The 22,942-nt window shown below is 37.4% G+C and overlaps 1 protein-coding gene across 1 annotated transcript in view; it reads right to left on the bottom strand.

Moving 5' to 3' along the window:
• Window positions 1-3,306: 3,306 nt before the first annotated feature.
• The window catches only part of LOC148131465 (chloride channel protein C-like), a 71,731-nt gene continuing 52,095 nt past the window's right edge, over window positions 3,307-22,942 (bottom strand). The window contains exons 13-16 of the mRNA XM_087961711.1: window positions 22,312-22,491; window positions 6,922-7,009; window positions 5,103-5,198; window positions 3,307-4,010 (exon numbers count right to left, since the gene is read on the bottom strand). Of these exons, the coding sequence (XP_087817837.1) occupies window positions 3,780-4,010; window positions 5,103-5,198; window positions 6,922-7,009; window positions 22,312-22,491 (595 nt within the window). The 3' untranslated portion in view covers window positions 3,307-3,779. The remainder of the gene's footprint in view (window positions 4,011-5,102; window positions 5,199-6,921; window positions 7,010-22,311; window positions 22,492-22,942) is intronic.

Genomic DNA, 22,942 nt, shown 5'->3' with positions numbered 1-22,942 from the left:
CAGCAGCAACAGGCAGTTTCGCCCGGGCTCCGCTCAGGTGTCCGGCTGGGGCTGTCAGGAGTTGCTACTGCCGGCGCAGCTCCGTGCGGCTCCAGTCCTGCATTGCCTTGGGAAGGAAAAGGCAAAACCAGGAGCCGCTGAGCCTGAGCCTCCGGTGCCGCTGCTCCCGTTGCAAAGCACCGCCGCGGCTCTTCCTTTTTGCCTTTCCCTTCCCAAGGCAACGCGGGACTGGAGCCGCGCCGGCGGTAGCAACTCCTGACTCAGGGGCCTCCGAGGAGGGGAAGGAGGAGAAGAGGGGGAAGGGGGGCGATTCCCAAAAAATCTTGTGCTGACCCGGCCCGTCTGTCAAATTTTAAAAGTCAATGCGGCCCCCGAGCCAAAAAGTTTGCCCACCCCTTCACTAGAAGGTGATCAAGCAACTCTTACTCTGGTTTTATTAATAAAAATAAAACTGGACTAAAAAGTGGCAGCAGTGTGAGTGCTAGTTCTCCCTGAAAAATGAAAGATGGCTAGGGATTTGGGGCCAGCGATATTATCTCAGCCCAACCTGGTTTCACAGATTTGGCACCAGCTGAGATCTCAGGGAAAGGGAATGGGGTGGCAGCAATTATCTGAGATAATTAGAAGGCATCCAAACAGGTTGTGAGATGCTGTTTCTTAAATTGGCAACAATAAAGGACACCTGTAATGATTGCTATTGTACTAGCCTCCCTTCTATGTGGCAACTTCCCTGCCTGAGCTCCTTGGCAGGGGAGGCAGGGAGTTCCCTGGGCTCATAGTCCATGACAGAACATTGGGGCAAGGGCCTCTAGAATGGGATACTATTAAATAAACTAAAAAAAAAAAATCACAGGTTGGTTGGTCTAGTTAAAGTAAGGAAAACAGAAATGAGTAAATGGTGACTGTTTTGAAGTTCTGAGAAGTAAAACAGGATATCTGTGACTTGCTAAATACAGTAGAGCTGCATGACTAAGGGAGAAAAAAGTGTGCCTTTGGAACTGAGTAATTTATAAGTTAGAGTCATGGGTCACTGCAGTAGTTGCAGTTCAGAAGAAACAGCACCCTTCTGTAGCAAAATAAATTGTATGATTAAAGAAGACTGATTTCAACTGACATGGATTCACAAATTTCACTGAATATCAATGTTATTGTGATCTTCAACAAAAGACATCACTCCAAAGTCATTACTCTATACATTTTGCCTAATATACCAGAAGTGGTATTCAGCAGGTTCTGACCAGTTCTGCAGAACCGGAAATTTTGAGTAGTTCAGACAACCGGCAAATACCACCTCTGGCTGGAGATTTTACAGTATCCTTCCCCTGCCATGCCCACCAAGCCATGCCCATAGAACGAGTAGTAAACAAATTTAAATCCAACTACTATAATATACATATTGTATACACTTTTAAACACTATGTTACATCACAAAAATCAGAAGTGCATTTTGGCATATAACTATATTCTGATTCATATATAGATTCAGAAAGTAGAAATGGGTAAAGTCTTATTAAACTATGGACTAGTGCAAATACATGACCTAATATAAAGTCTCTAGAATTAAATGAGCCTATTGTATTCTAATTATCCAACCATTGTGAGAGGAAAGTATAGTTTTCATACATTGCAGAGTATATCACAGAAGCAGATAATAATCTGTAATATAATTACTAAGTATAATTTAAAAAGCAGCTTTTAGATCATTAATCTAATTATCTAATAAATAACTTTGATTATGTTAACTTTTTGAGAAATTTAAGAGAAAAATCCTCTATTCAATTAAATTCCTTTTTGAAAGTACATGTGGAAATTTTTTAGATTTTGTTCTTGTGTAATCTTCCAGTGTTTTGGTGGAGATTTTAAGAACCATGAAATTAGTTCTTCACATAATAAGCAACCTTGGAACAAGGATTTTTCAAATTATTCCAGATAATTTTAAGAATAATTTCTACAACAAATAGTGAGCTTGGATATTAGGGTTTTTTTTTTTAATAAAAAGTAAAATATCTTCACAAATATGTCAGAAGAAATTATTAGCTGATTATGTGCCATCACATCAGTGTTTGACTCTTAGTGACCTTGTAGACCAAGGCTGTCAAACTCCCGGCCCACAGGCCAGATGTGTCATATGCTGGCCATGCCCACACCTGGTTTAGCAAAGGGGGAGAAGTTCTGATACATCATGTGACACTGCCATGACAATGTGAGTTTGACACCCCTGTATAGACAGATCATTTCTAGATTGTTATGTCCTCAAGCTGGCCTTCAGTTCTTCCAATGTTGCACCTTTTGTTGTTGTAATCCAGCTTGCTACTAAAAATCCTCTTCTCCTTAATTCCACTTTTCCTCCCACTTCCCAATGGAGCTGGATTTTCATATAATGTGTCCAAAATATGATAATTTGACATTTATGCCTCAGAACTCTGCATTAATTTGATCCATTTATTTGCCTTCCTAGATGGTGGAGAACCATGGTGTTCTCAGGACTCTTTCTTGGCTAGTCATCGTATTCTTGCAAAGTTAAACTACTTTGTTCTATTATCAAATTGTTTGTGTTCTTGGCTATCCAAAGTTCAAAATTGTCTTTCTGTCTTGCTTTTTCAGCTTTCATTTCCATATTATAAAAAGTCCACTTCCAGTTAATGCGTGATCATTCTTTTCAGCATTAGATCAATTATTTTACCAATTTTTTTCATCATTATTATGCCAAAAATGTTATAGAAATAATTGCAGCTTATGTCAAAATATTATTAGATCTTGTACAATTTATTTGCTATAAAATGTTATTGCTAGCATCATCCACATAAGTTTACTATGTTAATACATTCATCTCACTAGCTATAACTAATCAAATTGTTTAATTAATCAAATTCTATTCTATTTACTTTCAGGATATATATGTAAGTATGTGTAAAATTGTTTTATGATGATCTAGCAATATGTTTTTTTTAAAAAAAACCAATTTGCAGTATTTGGGGAAAGTATTTCAGTAAGTATTAAGTAAGTAAAGATTACTGATTTTTCTTTCCATAGTGAGAATCTTTTGCTCCATTCTTTCCCAAATCCATCATGGATTGTTTTCCAATTTTCTTCATATATATGGTGACATATTACAGCAATGCTGATTTTCTGAATTTTTTACATCTGTGATGCATAGCTTAAAAATGTTTAAGCTGAGGAATATATTTAGTGTCCAAAGGCTTGCAAAGGCCATATTAAAATATGGTAGACCTAAACAAAAATGTAATGACAATTTAGTTTAAATATAAAGAAATGTATACAGCATACATGATTATTTCCCTGTGTTTAATTAGTTTATTCTGTATCATATTAAAGCATTACAATTTTTGATATACCAGGTAGACTTCAGCAAACAGTTTTAGAATCTTTATACAGTCATAGTACAATCTTTCAGCTCAAAATAACAATAAACTTTGGGTCTCCAGATTTCAATGTGTGTTTGTAATATGTGTGTTTGTGTGTGTGTGTGTGTGTGTCTGTGTGTGTGTGATTAACATTGACTGAATTTTTAAAAATCATTCATTCATTCATTTTTTGTAAAACAGTGACAATGGGATTGAGTGTAAGTCATGTATCATGACTTAAACTTAAAAAAACTATAATTTCAGATCTTCAAATATAAACAAATTATATATTTCTTTCATTCATTATGAAAAAATTTAAGTCTACCATCACCACCACTATCACTAAAAAAGAATACAATAATGTTTGATGATTAGTTCAATCTAATTTGGATTATTAATAATTTGGATTATTTCCTAGTCCAAAAGCTCATCATCTGAGTGAGGTTGGTATGATGCTTTCTGAGATCCCAGGTTTTTTTCTAGTTGGAAGGATGTCAGATCTTTCCTAGTGATTATGCCAACAACTTCATTCTGCAAATCAACCACTGTTAAGTGACGAAGACCCAGAGATCGAAATATGATGTATGTGCGTTGCAATGAGAAATGAGCTTGAACTGATACTGCTGATTTGTTTATATATGGATCCTGAAAGATAAAGTAAAGAACAGATTAGGAGAAAAAGATTGATTTAAAACAACAACAACATCTCATTGGTAGTTTAAAATGATTTTTAAAAACCCAATTACAACAACAATTGGGACCAGAATTTCAGCTGTTAAGTGAATCACTGAGGTTATTATGAAAATCACATGGTCATTAAGTGAATCTTGCTTCTCCAACTGACTGCTTGCCAAAAGCAGACTGGCAATCATTTGATCCAAGAATATGGCAACCATGACATGCCAATTGGAAGATGGAAAAAAAATTAAGTTGTTCAATTAGAGAAAGATCAATGTCTACATTTATCAATAAGTAGAAAGCCTTATAGACGTTTTGCTGAAAAAAAGAGAAAAATGAACTTGTGATTTATGGATTTGAGGACTGAAAAGAATACTTTATGGAAAAAAGGAAATTATGATGTAACTTTAGATAGCGAGGGTAAAATATAAATGCATTTACAACCACAGTCAATTTTTAAAAATTTATTTACCATTTATCCTTATTTTCTTTCTTCTTTTCTAATGTGTGTACTGTTTTTATCTAGTTAGAGATTTCTTCAATAAAAATTACATTTTTAAAAATAGCACATTTTGCAGAGGGGTAAGCAGACTGGTGTGGGGTTTTTTTTTATTTTCATTTATCAGTTCCCTGCTTTTCATTGCTATATTATTAGAGGTATGGTTAGAGAAGTTGGGGGAGAAATGAATGCAGAATACAGGCTGCATAGAAATCAAATCAAACATTGACTTTAAAAGGATATGTTCTATTAACCTTGCATCTTTTTGATAATCTGGAACATTTTAATTGCTGGCCCACATGCAATGGTTGTTTTCTTCTTTCTTTTTTTTTCTTTGTTGGCTCATTGTATCAACATCTGTTATGTTTATATAATATGAATTAAAACTCAGGAATGCTGTTTGTACTCAGTTACTTTTGTTGAGAGTATATCGTCCCAGGATTGGCAGTGTTTATGTAAATCAGTGTAACTGACATAGCCGTCATAAACAGAAGAGAAAATATAGCAAACACATTGTATGCAAAGAAAATGTGTGCTTTTAGAATTGCTTTCACTCTTACCAGATTGATGAAGAGTTGCTGATACCGAGGGTCTGTAGTATAGCAAGCCAACATAGCAGTCATCCACCGCTGATTGGGCAATTTTTCAGTTCTGATCTGGAATATACAGTATAATTACTGGAATAACAATATAATTATATAGCACACAAACACTCCAACTGAGTAGAACAATTCAGTCAGGTTGGCTTTATAGCAAGAAAAATAAAACTCTGGAGCACTGAAGGATGCATGCATTATGATGCAAAATCCTTGTACAAAATTCAATACTGACTTGCAATTTTTCTCTCTGAAAATCATTTTCCTATGCAGTTATTTTTCTAAAAAGCAACAAGAGCTCTTTTTAAAGACTAAGATATATTAGAAACTTTATTACATAGAATTAATAAAATTGCAAAGTCCAGTAAATCAAGAGCAGCTCAAGTTGAAGGAGAGAATACAAGTCAATAATTATTTATATATACTTCGTTTTACAATTGTTTTAATTTATAAGGCTTCACAAATACAGCAATATTCTTAAACAAGTTTATTATAGCAATACATAATAAACAGAAGTAGAAAAATCACTGCATAAACCATTTCATTTTTGGTAAATAAATCAATTCATTATTAATGAATGAGTGCCATTATCAGATAATTTAGTATACAGCTGTAATATTTTTGGAGCAAGTGTTTGATAATCAAACAATCATATACTAAAGCAGGGGTGTCAAACTCAAGGGGGGGCAGATCTGGCCTGCAAGATGCTTAGATCTGACCATAGGGCCTCCCTGGAAGCAGTGAAGGACAGGTCCATGGTGCTTCTGCCAGCAAAAATGAAGCTCAGGAGGACTGCGGACGGCCCTCCTGAGCTCTGTTTTTGCTGGCAGAGGGTTGTGGGAGGCCGTCACAGCCGAAAATGGAGCTTGGGAGCCCATCTTCACTGAAAGAGTGCTCAGGCCACAACAGGCCGTCTCACACAAGTGACATTGAACTGGCCACACCCACCCTGGCCACGCCCACCCTGGCCCCCTGAGGTCAAACACAACACTGATGCGGTCCTCAATGAAATCGAGTTTGACACTCCTATATACTAAAGAAAGAATTAAGGAAGTTTGCTTCAAGAAGAATATCATTTTTGCAACTCTTGCAACTATAGCTATTTAATCTTTGTTGAAGTAATTGTGGTAGAATAGGAAATGTATTTCATTCAACAAAAAGAAATTTTTAAGTAATAAAAAATGAATAGTGTGTAAAAAGATAGGTAAACTGATTGGTTTCTTGTTTATATTTTTCAAGCATTGACAAGATTTTTGAGGACAGATGTCAGTATGGCTTTAGTGATGTCAGTGGCGTAGTAGATAATTACTATAATAGAACTGCACAGAGCTATATAAATTGTCTCTAAACTTCTTGTGAGATCAGGAACTAAACGTTCCTATGTAGAACTTGATGCATTCTGAAGCTCTATCCTATTATTTTATTAATTAAAAATGGCTTTGATAAAACACAGTTGCAGTTGTAGAAATACAGTTGTGTGCCAAATCAGGACTTTTGAAATGTAATGTATAATGTCTCAGTGGAGTAGAATAATGAAGAAGGGAGGGGAGGGGAGGGGAGGGGAGGGAGGAAGGAAGGAAGGAAGGAAGGAAGGAAGGAAGGAAGGAAGGAAGGAAGGAAGGAAGGAAGGAAGGAAGGAAGGAAGGAAGGACAATGCATCAACTCACAGAGTCCTACACTATTTATTTTAAAACCTAAAATACTGAATTGTTTCTACAGTGAACAACCTACCCCTAACTAAATTTTCACATGAGAGACAATTTAACAAGAAAGCAAATATTACCTTCTGATAGGGTAGAAAAGGTGGATGGGATTCAGTGTCTTCCATTTCAAAAATGGTCTCATTTTCCAGTAACACGCAGAGCTCAGGCCTAGTTTCACAGAAAGCATATTTATCACCAGATGAAAGACCATGTCTAAATCTTCTATGTTTTTGTTTTGTATTGGCAGAATTTTGAATTTGTGGACTTTAGTTTTTTGAATTTAGCATTGAATTTCTTATCATATTTGGTTATGGTTGCTGTGGATTATGGGAGCCATAGTCCAAAGTCACTTGTGGACCCAGGATAGATAATAATCTCTGCATCAGGATAATAGCAGTGCAGAGTTTTGCACTTGTACACTTTTTTAATTTCCCTGAAAGATGGGAAGCTTAAGGAAAGATATTTTTATATTTATCTTAATGTTCATTTTTAACAGATCTGTTAGTACTGATACACACAGAGACATAAATATTCTGATAATTAGTTTAATACAATAAAGCATATTTAAAACACCAAAGAATACTGAAAACTACTTTCAATGTATTTCTTATATTAATAAGTATAAGGTATGGATAGGTCATCATTCACATATAATAGAATAGACTGCATTAGACTAAACTTTGACATCTGATCTAGATGTCTGTAACATCTTTGATCTTTATTTTATGTCCATAACATCTATGTATGTCAAAACAGACACCTCTTCAATTTTCAATCTATTGATATATAAGCATACATAATATGATCCCAATTTAGTTCCCTCCAGACAAGTGTGGGATTCTACCGGTTCTTCTGTCCACTTCTGTAGAACCGATTGCTATGAAAAGCAGCAAACAGAGAGCATACATAGAACTGATTCTATGTCTGCTGCTGTTTTGGCCCACATGCCCACCCAGGCTCTTACCTGACCTTTATTTCCTGCGTTTTCAACCGCAGTTGCTTTGCGCGACACAGCTGCAGTTGAAAAAGCAGGAAAAAAGTGCTTTTTCAATTGCTGCACACCCGCGCACAGCGCTGCTCAGCTGTCCAGGCAGCTAGATGACGATGATATACACGCACGCACAGCAAAATATAAAATTACCAAACCGGTAATTACACCAGTCGGATCCCATCCCTGCCTCCAGATATGTTTGCTGGAAAATATTGCTAGTAGTAATTAAAAACCCAACATGACACCAGTTGGGGGATGGACAATATAGGCCATCCACCAAACAATGGAGATATTTCTGTTGGAAAGTAGTCTTACCATTTCACTAATTTAGATCCTCACTAGTGACTTAAGACAATTGCTATCATAATCCAATCATGCTTGAGAATATCTGTTGTGATTACTGTTCTGATCATTCCACATAGCAATGGCTAGATAATTCTAGATACTATAAAAATTATGGGCCTCTAGCCTTTGTTATTTGTTTTAAAATCTGTTTATTACACCTGACTCCTGGGAATAATGTGATATTATACATTGATATTAATTTTACAGAAAGAGAGTTGAACTTTCCTCTTAAACATTATCTGCATTTATCCTGTTATTTATTTATAGAAATAAAATAAAGTATTTTATATTTACAAACATCTTTTATAATACTTTGTATTAAACAGCAGTATTATTGTTGAAACAGTAATTGTGCAAAATCATGTATCCCTGTGGTCTGATCCAACTTTCAATAGCTATTATATTGAACTGGCTTGAAATAAATTCCCTCACTGGGAAACATGAGTTATATCATGTGTTTTTTAGAAGAATAGACAAATGATCTAAGCACAAAATGAGCAAGGTTGTATTCAGTTGCCTTCCAGTTCACTCAGAGTTTTAATAAGTAGATCCATTAATTTAGCTAAACAAAATGTTTATTTGCTCATAAATAGGAAAAAAAAACTCATTACAATATGGTAATCCTATAAGATAGTTCATAGCAATGCACTTTTACAATCCAGCTAAATATTTAATATTGGCATTCTTTTTATTTGGCCCTGTAAGGTCTTGTTAATAAATGACTTTCAATTTAATTAAGTTTTTTCAAGACATTGTTCAATATACTTAGATGCTTCAGTATCACTTGTATTCATACAAAACAATTGACCTGGAATCTTATTGTATTCATTCACAATGTGTAATTGTACATTTAAAGGCATAAATTGCAAGTGCATAAAGAAAGAAACTTCACTTGTTTCAAACATGAATGATAAATAAAAAATAAATTGATAGCTTGGAATTATAATAAAATTTAGGGTTATAATTTATTATATCTGAGCAGGTAAATATTGTTAAACTGTAATAGTTGTTGATTATACCAATAGTGTTGTTTTTGTACAGTTAAAATGTATGATCCATTGAGTATAATGATAAAGAACACAAACATTGGTTTAGCATAAGAGTTTGGCTAGCGGATTCAAAATTATTCAGTATTGGTCTGAAATAAACCCAGCAGGGCATCATAGAGGAGTCAGACTTTGGGGGGGGGGGAGAGAAATCTCTGTAATGAAAAAGACATATGTACACATATTGAAAGAAAGATTTAGAATACAAGAGAAAAATGAGAGTCCATTGTTTGAATTATACTCACTGAAGTTGCACTTCAGAAATATAACAAGCTTACTCTTTGATGTTAGAGATATCCTTCCTATCATGTCTTCAGTTTTTTTAAAATAACAGCCTGAGCATGTTTCACTATATTTTCGCATTAACAGGAAGTTCTAGAGATCAGATATTGAACTGGCAATTGTTCCTCTGTTCTTTATTTATTTAGAAAGGAAGAAATCTCTTTAGAAAAAAGTATATTTTACAAAATAGCCTGGCAAAGTGTTTTATCAGTTCCATTTCATAGTATAGCCTTTACAAAACAAACATCCTATTCCCAATTAGAATAGCACACTATTACTTCCAACTCTTGCATTAAATACTAACTTTCCCATTGCTTATGCTGAAATCTATAAGCTTGGGAAATGTTTTTTGCATCAACCCTTGTGAAAAACTCCATTTATCTGTTACACATTACAATGATAGAAAATTTAAAAAATTGTTACAAACCAGCTACAAAATATGTACACAGTATTTCTGCACAACAACATTATGGCACAATAAAGTCTGCATGTCTAATAAAAATGTCTAATTTTTTACACCAATTTACTGGTCACCCAGATGATAGCAATACTGTAATATCCAGTAGCTAGTTCAATGTTTCCTCATTTCTTTTCAAATTCAATATTTTCAAGTGCAATCTTTCTTCGTGATTCAGTCTGTCATTCAACTATATGGCAGTTTCATAATGCTTCCTTTTTCTAGAGGAAAGTGCCAGGATTTCATTTGTTCAAATTTTCATTGTTATATCCAACTCTCCCTGCCTTTCCCAACTAGTTTCCAAATACTCATCTTATATTATAGGACATAAACTGATGGATTTTAAATAAGAAGAAAGCAAACTGCTAGCCAGTTAGTCTACTATTTTTCATGCAAGGAAGGAGGATGGAGACCTTCCAGTCTCACAGATACTCAGCAGAAATAAGAGAGGAACCTGGAAACAGGCAGGTAGATCACATTTTCAACTCCTTAAATGAGGTATAGCCAATCTAATGCCTTCCAAATATTTTATGATTCAGTCTCAGACTTCAATCCCAACTATCATAGCCAATTACAGAGATAATGTTCCAAAACATCTGAAAGGTATTAATTACCAATAAGAATAACAAATCCTTAAAAGTCTTCTCATAGTTATTAATCGCATATTCATATTATATTTCCATTCTAGTCCCCAAATGACCTGTGACCTGGTTTTTTTTTGTTTTTTTTTTGTAAATTTTATTTGAGTTTTCACAAAGAGAAAAAAAATACAAATAAAACATCTCTTTTGAAAGCAGCATAATCCCGGGTTACATTTCTTCGTACAGACACAAATTCAGATTCATGCTCATTTTTATATTCTATTCCATATCTTATTACTATTTTACATTTTCTGCATAGCTTCTCCCCTCTTTTAATTTTCTCAATTTTATTTTAATTATCTCATCTCAATTCAAATCATTGTATTTATATTTTTTGTCTGTCCTGTTTCAATTATCTATTATCTTTTCTCATTAAACAAAATTTCTTCTGTAGTTACTGATTGGAGTATGACGCCTTTATATCTTTTCCCTAAAGTTCTAACATTCAATATAATACATAACTTCCATTCGGATTCTGCTTGGTACATTCTTAAAATACACACTGTATTCTTTAAAAAAGAAAAAAATTATAAATGTATATAATTAAAACAACATTCCATTCCAATTCAATTCTATCATTAATATTAATATTCATTAAAGTCTTAACTTCTTTAACATTACTTTTCAATTAAATATCATACTTCTATGGGAACAATTATAAGCTTTCCATAGTTAATCCCCCCCCTTCACTTATATTTTATAAAACATTGTCTAATTAAAATGTTCCCATTCCTTCCTAATTCAATTTTCTCATTTATTTTATTTCACTTATTTTATTCACAAACATTTCACTAAATTACACTATTTTATCCCTCATTTTAATCATACATTGTTTCCAATTTTCTAAAGTTATTTTTATTACTAATATAACAATACAATCTTATGTACCTTTACAGAATCCCTTTTTCAGTTAGATTTTCACCCATTATCTCTAAATAGGTCCTGTTTCTCTATATCTTGCTCCGGTCCTTTGTAACTTCTTTTCCTTTCCTTCTTCCCTCTCTTCTTCTCTCCCCCCTTTTTACCCCCTTGTCTCTCTACCTCTATTTCTCTCTTCTGTATTCCCCTTTTCTGTTGCTTTCCAGTATTATACTTATTTTTCAAATTATTTTTCTTTTCTTTGGTTGTTTTTTTAAGTCTTAAATTCTCCATTCTCTTTCCCCCCTTTCCTTTTTCTTCCCCAGATAGAATTACTTGTTCATTAAAGATGGCTTCTTCTTTGTCCCAGTCTTCTTGTTTTGCAGTCTTTTCTTGTTGTTTCTCATAGTTCCAAATCTCTATTTCTAAGAATTGAAAAACGAAGCCAAAAGAACCCTTCCCTTCTTGTGCATCTTCTTTGTACTTTTTAAGTTCCATTTTCAATTCATCCAGAAGTGGTGCCATTGTATAAATTTTTAAACAACCACCCGATTGATTTTAGTCATTCAAATATAATAACCAAGAATCCAAAGATCACCAAATAATCCAAATACACGCAAGCTGTTTCTTTTTTGCTCTTTTTTTCACTTTCTCTTCCTGGGGTTACTATTTAGTTGCAAAGTTTCAGTTAAAATGTATCTTTTAGAAGTCTTGTTAAAGTTTTACTATAGATTCTTTTTAATTCCAGGCAGTCTCCTTCCTCTTCCAGATCCTGCCCTTATTCTTTTTCTCTCCCTTCCTGCTTATGAAAAAGAAAGTTTTTAATGTCCAGAAATCTTTATTATCCCTTTGGCATTTTGTTTTATTTTCAGCTTAATTGCCTATTGATGTCAAAGCGGATTTTTCTGATTTCTTATTTAAGTCTCTTAGTTGTCAGTATAGGGAAGGAGAGAGAAGAGGGGGGGGAAGCCAAACCTTTCCCTTTTCACTTTCCTTCGCTGCTTCCGACTCTTCTTTGGGAGCAATGTTATTTTTTGTAAGTTTAAATTCCAGGGTACCTTGGTTGTTGCTTTTACAATTTAACCCAGTCAGGCAAAACTTTCACTTCTTATCTTCCTCCTGCACGTTCTTTTCTGGTTGAGTTCTTCTTTGTGGTGGCCATTTCTGACCACCGCTGCTACCGCCTTCGGGAAAGGAAGTAATGGCCAGCTGAGGAGGAGAGATGCGGCTCTCCTCGACCCTGCTGGTGGTCTCCCCCCTTTTCACCACCTCTACGGGGTGACTTAGCCCCGAAACCAGCCAGCTCGGGGTGCTCCAGCGGCGAGCCCAGATAGAAACCGTGCACGATCGCGGATTTCTGTCTGTCCCCGAAGCCCTTCAAACCTGTGGTCACCTGTGACCTTCAAACCAGGTCACCTGTGACCTGTTGTTCACAACAGGTCACAACCTGTGACCTGTTGTTCACAATCAAGTACACCCAAGATTTTGTCCCTTCCAGTTTTCGGTAGCTATTCAAAACCAGTCATGGGGTTCACCAATTGACTGGCTGATATTTTGTATTGATTGGTTTTATTTGTATATGAAGAGCTATTCTCTTCAAATACAACTTTGAGAGGTCATACAAATTGAATAAGGTAATTGGGTAGTGATAAAATATAAAAATAACAACAATAACAATGGTTGCATATGTTTAAAAGCAAAATTGCAGCTGAAAAATATTGCATCTAAATTTAATGATGATATATTCAACTGAAGACAGGGCAAGAAGCAATCAAGGAGAGAACCAACATGGAACTAAGGAGAAATTTCTTGAATGTTAGGACAATTACTCAGTAGAACAACTTGCCTCCAGAAGTTCTGAATGATCCAACACTGGAAGTTTTTAAGAAGAGATTGGAAATTCTTGCCTTACCTACATTTCATGGCAAAATACATGTGAAAATGCCATTGGCAGAAAATCCACAGGGTTAGGGATAGGTCAATTTGGAGAGGAAAATGGACATCGCAAATGGATTCAGAGCACATTGGTATGGTTAGGAGGATGCATAATTTTAGAGCCTGCCTTATCTACAATTTTGATAAAATACATGAGAAAGTTTCATTTGTGGAAAATGCACTTAGGGTAAGGGCTAGGTCTACATGAATTCTCGGAAGGCAAAAAGAACATTGCCAATAGATTAGGAGTGCATGGGTATGCTTAGGAGGATGCATAATTTTCGAGCTTGCTTATCTACATTTCCTGGGAAAATACATGGGAAAATCAACAGGGTTAGGCTTAGGTCTCCATGAATTTGGAGAGCAAAATGGACATCACCAATAGATTGGAAGCCCATGGTTATGGTTAGGAACATGCATACTTTTCGAGCCTGCTTTATCTACATTTTCTGAGAAAATACGTGGGAAAATCCCATTCGCGGAAAATCCTCTTAGGGTTAGGATGAATTCAGTAAGCAAAATGGACATTGCCAATGGATTGGGAGCCATGGGTATGGTTAGGAGAATGCATAATTTTTGAGCCTGCCTTATCTACTTGTCCTGGGAAAATACATGGGAAAATCCCATTCACGAAAAATCAACTTAGACTTAGGGTTAGGTCTCCATGAATTTGGACAGCAAAATGCACATTGCCAATGGATTTGGTATGGTTTAGAACAGACATTCCTTTTGAGCTTGCTTTATCTACGTTGTCTTAGAAAATACATGGAAAAAGTCTATTCATTGAAAATCTGGTTAGGGTTGGGGTTAGGTGACCATGAATTCAGAGAGCATAATAGATATTGCCAATAGATTTGGAGCCCATGGGTATGCTTAGGAGTTTGCATACCTGTTCAGCCTGCTTTATCTATTTCTGAGAAAATACATTGGGAAATCCCATTTGTGGAAACTCCACTTAGGGTTAGGGTTAGGTTTCCATGAATTTGGAGAGTAAAATGGACATCACCAATAGATTCTTGGTGCATGGGTATGGTTAGGAGGATGCATAACTTTTGAGCCTGCCTTATCTACATTTCCTAGGAACATACATGGAGAAAATCCCATTTGCGAAAAATCCACTTATGGTTAAGGTTTGGTCTCCATGAATTCAGAGAGCAAAATGTATATCACCAATGGATTCAGAGCCCATAGGTATGGTTAGGAGCATGCATATCTTTCGAGCCTGCCTTATCTACATTTCCTGTGAAAATACATGGGAAAATCCAATTCATAGAAAATCCACTCAAGGTTAGGGTTAGGCCTCCATGAATTCGGAGAGAAAAATGGGCATCCCCAATGGATTTGGAGCCCATTGGTATGGTTAGGAGGGTGCATACTTTTGAGCAGGGGGTTAGACTAGAAGACCTCCAAGGTCCCTTCCAACTCTTTTATTCTGTTATAATGTTATTCCTTATTTAATTTATATTTCTTATTCCACCTGGATGGAAATTATTGGAGAGGAAATGCATGTCAACATTTTTAAAAAACTTTTTTAAATGGTCCAATTGGCTTTTAATTTTGGACAATTCTACCACGTACTTATTTTAAACTATAAGAGAAATATAGGAGAAATATTTCTATGCATGCATTTTTTTTGACATACCTAACAGCAAACTGCTCCTGCCTCAAAAACACTTACAGATTGCAATTCAGCTACATCTGTTTTTAACTGATCTTTCAGAAATTTAATTATTTTTTCTTGTTCTGAAGAATGTACATCTTCATTGCTGCTCATGGTGAATTCTTGATGCTTAAAATAATTTTAAAAATCACCCTTAAGATCTTATATAAAATCCTTACCCAAGCATTTCTCTCAATGAGTAGTTTAAAAAACCCTACATAAAATAAAATTTGTGCATGTCTTTGCCTTTCTCAGATTATTTCTATTTAGAATACTACATAAACCTGTAAATAGTGCAATGCCTCAAACTGTTTCTATATTTCAAAAATATTTTTCTACCTTTGCATGGCATTAAATTCTATTAATCGGATTTAATTCCATGCATGGCAAAAACATGACATTTCTTGATGGAACAGTTTTCTAAATAAAGGAGTCAGTGATGGTACACTTACAATCTTATCAAAACTATTGAACCATTGCTTTCTAAAGCAGGGCAGTTGGAAAATATTACAGATTGAGTTTTATTATGTGAAAATATATAAGCAATGCCAGAACTTCACTATGAGATTGTGCTACAGAGGACAGCATATATAAGTATTGCTTTGTAAAGATCAATAAGTGTTTTTGAAGGAAGAAAAAAATTTATGGATAATCCAACACTAGATGTTGTAACAAGAACTGTGACCTACATATCAACTCTCATTTTTTTCTCAAATAGCACATATTCAAAGCATACCTTTATGCTTCTGAAACAAATTGGCCCCATATCATTTTGGCTCAGTAAATGTTTTATTCTCTTTGTCAATGAAAAGAAATCACTAAAAATCAGCCAGTAAATATATAGACATAAATAAGTTATTTCTGCCTCGAAGGATAATGCAGCTTTAAGTTTTCAACTTTGTCATATTTTCTAAACTATAATGTCTTCAATTTACTTTCAACTATGCAACATGCACTTTACTGGAGGGAAAGCATGTTTTAGCTAAACAATGTAGTTTGGTTTTAGTATTCCCATGGATCATTGTAAAAATGTTTCTCTCAGCAATAATGTTGTTATTGTTACCAAATACAGCTGTTCAGCCCTTACTAATACCGATAATTTTTTTAACTGATTTGTGTATTGAGGAATTATTTCAGGACTATGGCTATAATCAGGTAATTTTTTAAGGTGTCTCTAACTTGCACAGAAAAAGAAACCAAATTGCCTGTGTCATTACTTGTGGTTACTGATTCATAATTGTCATATTACCCTTTTTAATTGTAAAATATTGGCAGTTGAAAACACACACATTGATTTTACTTGCAACCTTCTGTTGAATTTCTATTTTTGCTGAAATCCATTTGCTTCTACCGTATATACTCGAGTATAAGTCGACCCGAATATAAGCCGAGGCACCTAATTTTACCACAAAAAAACTGGGAAAACTTATTGACTCGAGTATAAGCCGAGGGTGGGAAATGCAGCAGCTACTGGTAAATTTCAAAAATAAAAATAATTAATTTGGGAAACGATCTCACTATCATGAAAGGTTTAATTGATTCACTAACCCAAAAGAAGAAGATGATGATGACAGCGGGAGGCAGGAGTCACTCTCTTCCCCTCCCCTCGGAGGCCCCCTGAGTCAGGAGTCGCTACCGCCGGCGCGGCCCCAGTCCCGCATCGCCTCGGGAAGGGAAAGGCAAAAAGGAAGAGCCGCGGCAGCGCTTTGCAACGGCAGCAGCGGCACCGGAGGCTCAGGCTCAGCGGCTCCTGGTTTTGCCACACCCTTCCCAAGGCAACGCGGGACCAGAGCCGCACCGGCGGCAGCAACTCTCGACAGCCCCAGCCGGACACCTGAGCGGAGATGTAGGGGAGAAGGCAAAGCGACGGAAGATCCTTCAGGGAAACTGAGGGAAACTCACCTTGGTCCAGATGAGCCCCTTCCCGCCCCTAGGAAGCAGAGGCAGCCAGCAAGGGCAGGCAAGCCCCACTTCACGGACTCCGTCCGTCCTCGCTCCACCCACCCACCCACCCAAAGCCATAAAGTCCCCCAATCGCGCAGCCCAGAATCGCCCTCCCTCAGGGTGCAGCAACAGCCCGGTTTTCCCGAGACAAGCTCCGCCGTGCAATGAAAGTGCCCTGGCTCTAGGCTCACGGGCTCAGAAAACAACGTGAGCCGAGGTGGCTTCGGCTCGCTCGGCTTCTCCAACATCTGGCGCTGCCCTGTTCTATGTGCCGGGCCCGGCAAGTCGAGCAGCCAGCGCGTGGAGCAGGCGGCGCCGGAGATCGTTGGCTGCCTCTTTTGCAGCACGGGAGGCCTCCCCCATCTGGCCAGCTGCTCTCCTCCTTCTCTGCCTGTTTTGTTCTGTGTGGCCAAGGAGGAGGAGACCGGCCAGCTGGTTGGGGGAGGCTTTCTGCGCCAGGAAGCGGCTGCTGGTCTCGGCTTTGCTCCGCTTCTCCGATGGTCGGCGCCGCCATGTTCTTTACTTGGGCAGCCGGGCACCGCAGCGCGCCCACGGCGGCAACAGGCAGTTCCACCCGGGCTCCGCTCAGGTGTCCGGCTGGGGCTGTCGGGAGTTGCTGCGCCGGTGCGCCCCAGTCCCGTGTCGCCTCGGAAAGGGAAAGGCAAAAGGAACCTGCCGTTGCAAAGCACTGCCGCTGCAAAGCACTGCCGCGGCTCTTCCTTTTGCCTTTCCCTTCCCGAGGCGACGCGGGACTGGGCCACACCGGCGGCAGCAACTCCCGACAGCCCCAGCCAGACACCTGAGTGGAGCCCGGGCGGAACTGCCTGTTGCCGCCGTGGCGCGCTGCGGCGCCCGGCTGCCCAAGTAAAGAACATGGCGGCCCGACCATCGGAGAAGCGGAGCAAAGCCGAGACCAGCAGCCGCCTCTCGGCGCAGAAAGCCTCCCCAACCAGCCGGCGCCGGTCTCCTCCTCCTCGGCCACACAGAACAAACAGGCAGAGAAGGAGGAGAGCAGCTGGCCAGCCAGGGGAGGCCTCCCGTGCTGCTAAAGAGGCAGCCAACAATCTCCGGGCGCCGCCTGCTCCACGCGCTGGCTGCTCGGACTTGCCGGGCCCAGCACATAGAACAGGGCGGCGCCGGATGTTGGAGAAGCCGAGCGCAGCCGAAGCCACCTCGGCTCGCGTTGTTTTCTGAGCCCGCGAGCCTAGAGCCAGGGCGCTTTCATTGCACGGCGGAGCTTCTTGTCTCGGGAAAACCGGGCGTCGTTGCTGCCCCTGAGGGGAGGGCGATTCTGGGCTGCGCGATTGGGGGCTTCGTGGCTTTGGGTGGGTGGGTGGGTGGAGCGAAGACGGACGGAGTCCGTGAAGTGGGGCTTGCCTGCCCTGCTGGCTGCCTCTGCTTCCTTAGGGGCGGGAAGGGGGCTCATCTGGACCAAGGGTGAGTCTCCCCTCAGTTTCCCCTGAAGGATCTTCCGTCACTTTTGCCTTCTCCCTACATCTTCCCTCTGTTAAAATTCCCCACACACACACACACACACTTATTTTCAGGCGGATAGATTTCGTGTCTGAGCATTCTCACATGACAGTGGGTCTTTCCCCCCACTAAAAACAGTTAAAAAAAGAAAAAATATATCCTCATGCAAGAACTTTTCTGCTTCCGATTACCCCCATGCTTAAAAGTTGCAAAGGAAACACGGAAGCAGGGAAGCGCCTGCCCAGCTCCAGAGCTCCACACCATTTTTTTTTCAGAGGGGAATCTGACTCGAGTATAAGCCGAGGGGGGTTTTTTCAGCACAAAAAATGGGCTGAAAAACTCGGCTTATACTCGAGTATATACGGTATTTTCTTTAACATGCATGCTTACAGTGTGTTTTATGCCACTTCCTCATCTGCCTTATAATTCTTAGAACATCCACTGAATAAACAATGTAACTTCAGTCAAACTTTCATTGTTCCTTTCGTTTGAGTCTGAAATAAACCAGTAAATAGATAAACATGGTGGTCTCCAACTGATGAAACTAAAGATAAACAAGAAACATCTTTTTTGTCTGCAACAGTTACACACAAGAATATTATCTATCACTTTCAATACTGAAAATGATTGGAAATTTGGAAATTCATTGTATTTTTCTGAAGCTGTATTTGGGAGAACCAGTACTTTCTACAGTATGTCCTCTTTAATCTCCCATAAATGAATTGCAGGCATTTTCAATTAAATTATTTTCAATGTGTGAAATTTAAGTCATTTTTAACAAATAAACTAGTTTGTATCTTGGCAAAACTACCAACAGCACTGGTGAGTTATACATTATTTCACTATTCAGCTGCACATTTAAAATATGGCAACTTTTGTTCATAAGCAGCCATCATTCATTTCATAAATTGATATTAAACAGACGAGTAACAAAAATCCATTCAAATGTCCCCAGGAAGGTTGCAATACCCAAGAGAGACATTCCATAGAAAAATGTAAAAATTGTAGCTTTACAATATTAAAATACAATTTGCAATTTCCACTTCCTCTATTTATAGCCTGAGAACATTACCATCACCATCATGTTTGCTGAAATCTGATAGTGTAACTCCATTTTTTGCCATTTTCATTTTGGGAATATACAGTATATTAATTTAATAAATTATATTTGTGGAACAGAAGAATATTATAAACCCTAAAATGATCAGATCACAATTAATGAACCATGATAATTCCAGAACTTTTCCCAAACCAAAGTATGTGCATCCATTCAATGTAGCAACCCATTTGCTATCTGTCATTGAAAATGGTAAACGTGTGTCCCCCAGCCACCAAAATGTTGCCTATTCTTCTTCTATAGTGGATTCATAGGTTGTAATTGAGATGTTCAGGTGGCAAATCACATTGTGACATCCAATGATATCACCAGGCAAGTGCAGTAGATTTTTTTAATACCTCCCCCCCACCGCCGCCATTACACCCTTCTGTAACCAAAGCTATGCCACCAAAATGTGGCTGCTTGTTTCTTAGTGGCACAAGATCAGGTTGTTGGAAAAGTATAGGTGGATTATTGACAGCCCATAAATAACATCTAGATCATAGATTAACCATCCCTGTTTCATAACTTGAAAAAGCCAACATCTGAAACCAAGACTGCAATACTTACTGTGTTGAGACTGTACACAAATACATGTTCCTTAAGATTCATAGCACAAGCCTTCATAAAACTCACATCCACATTCTTCATCCTCTGTTCTTCTCTTTCCCTTCTGACAATCCATTGCAGACTCTTTGATATTTAATATTTGCTAACTCACTAGCAAAATTTTATTTTCTTTATATGAAAGGCTTGATTATCTGAAGCAAGGAGAGGGAAATGATTCCTTCCATTTCTGCAGTGTGTCTTCTCAACATTGTTCTAAGCCACTTTTACAAATGGATGAAAATATGGGATCCTACTATCTTTTCTCTTTTGACTTTGGAGAGGAGTTAAAGAATCTCTTTTCCTCCCCATTCATCCATTCAAATTAAGGAACTCTTACACCCTTTTTCATTTAAGGCCCCTAGGCCACAGGTGTCAAACTCACCTTGTCCTGTTGCCGTCACATGACATATTGTGATGTTTTTTTCCCTTCACAGAGCTGGGGTGGGCGTGGCCTGCACATGACACATCTGGCCTGCAGGCCGCCAATTTGACACCCCTGCCTTAGGCAAAATAAGTATGCCTTTATTCTTTTGAAACTAATTTTAAAATTTTAAAGAGAGGGCCATGCAAGGAGGCTAGGTAAAAAGCATTTTAAAAAGAGTAGTCTGATTTAAGAGCACTGGAAAACCATTGATCAGTAAGAGGAGATATTAGGCAAGCTGGAGAATACGGAGAATGCTGTTCGCACATGGACTATGAACAGAATCAGCCCAAGAATGATGGTTTTATTTTTTTAAAAAAATCTGAAAATTGTAACTTGCTACAGTATGAAAAAGCCTGCTACTCTCTCCGGAAAAATTGCAGATTCCATAGAAAATGGATAATTGTACCAATTTAGATATCTTGGGGGTCTCTACTTTTTAATCCTTTACTATTTCACATGTGAGATTTACAGTACCTTTAGCTTTTTATTTGTTGTTTTAAAATGTATTATACAGGGTGTGTAAATATAACATCCAAATAACTGAAGTCTACCACTACCATTATAGAATTCAGAATGCTATGGACAATTTAACAGGGAAAGAATGAGACAATTATTTTGGCTCAATTATTTATTCGTATCAGTTCTTGTTTTATTGCAGCAGACATCTGGGAATTAAATGAGAGGGTTAAGCTTTTTTAATGTAACAAATTCAACCTGGTGCAGACTCCATAGTTTACAAACTAATAGAAGTGTAGTTCTGTGATTTTTCAGACACTTCTTAATAATATTTAATGGATGCAACAGTAAGACAAAAGTCAAATCATTTTAAGAATGTCAGCTGGCTTCTCCAGACATGGGGTTGGATCCAAATTAGGTTTGCTGAATTTGTCTCATTCAGATCAATAAGTTAAGTGAACTGGACTAGAGCTAGTCAAGTCTTCCAATAGAGAAGACAAGCTGTAATATGCAAGGTTATATAAAGTTAACTTTTTTTCCCAGAGGAAAAGTGGATATTTTGGGCATGAAAATAAGATGATAAGACAATTTAAATATTTTGCAGGCCAACAAATAGCAATCTGGCAAGGAGAGACATGCTAATTTGGCTGGTTGATTCTCTGCAGAGATAGATGTCCTACAAATTATGCACTTGACTGATAAGTTGGATCATCAGGCACAACTATATAATGGTGGAATTTGTGTAATAACATCATCAGGCATGTGTCTTTTTTAAAAAAATGTCACCACCAGTAGTGAACAATGAAAATCAACTACAGCACAAAAACTTTTTTGTGATCCTTCCCTACAACAAATTCTTAGTATTAGGTCTTTCCTTTGCTGTTGGAATGTTGATTTGTTTTATCTTTAAAAACATGAATTTAAGATAAAAACAAAAGGAAGATGGCTATCGATTTCCCCTCCTTCCAGTTTTATTTCAGTTGTATGAGAAGTTTGACTGCAGAAATGTTTCTATATCTTTTTCTGGAATGCCTTCAAGTCCCTAAGATTTTCTTCTGTTTCTAATGTCATATTGCACAGTAATTCAGAATAACCCACAAAGAACTCTAGGTGTCCAATATTGGATAAAGATATATACACTGTTGTTTCAAGAGCAAACAGTTGTAGATTGCAAGGCATCTACTCGTAATATATTGTGTTAAATTCTAAACACTGACCGAGTGGCTACTCTAAGGAGCAATGTAGTGGCTTACCTTGTAATTGTTCCCAGAAACACCTTGGAATGGTCTGGTTTAGATTTGTAAACCACTGGGAATCCACTATGGCTGGTGCTGGCAAGGACCTGAGCCAAGAAAGCAATGTTTTCCTTTAAATTGAGGACTCTGACATGAAGCTTCATGACATCTTTGGCAGCAAACAATTCCAGATTTAACCTGAAAAATACAAAGCAGACAGGCATAATTTATTTAGTAAACAAGAAACTAGGCATGCAATACCATTTTAGCATATGATGGTTTTATAGTGTGCTAGTGAAGTACATCAAGCTAAAATTAAGTTTATCTATGAATATTTTGTTTAAAGCATAATTGCCCAATAAACTAGTGATCAAGCATAGCCTTCTTACCTATGAGTAAAATCCATGATAAATTCAACCAGATGCAAGCCATTTTTTTTACTAGAGGACAAGCACCTTTCATCAATTTATGTGAGGTTTTTCTTTTTAGCTCTTTGTTTTAATATCCTAACTGAAAATGAAATGCTTAGAAAATCACATTCAGTTAACAAAATGTTCTTGGAGTGAAGAAAAGTATGACAAAAAGATAAATAAATCTTAATTTTATAACAGTAGATAGAGTAATGATTAGTATGGGTGAGACCAATTGC

This window comes from Notechis scutatus, chromosome 3 (assembly GCF_049901735.1).
Source record: "Notechis scutatus isolate UNSWTSFEM ecotype Mainland chromosome 3, rNotScu1.2, whole genome shotgun sequence".
Classification (NCBI taxonomy): Eukaryota; Metazoa; Chordata; class Lepidosauria; order Squamata; family Elapidae; genus Notechis; species Notechis scutatus.
The sequence above is the reverse complement of the archived record's forward strand: the minus strand, read 5'-3'. Positions and strand labels throughout refer to the sequence as shown.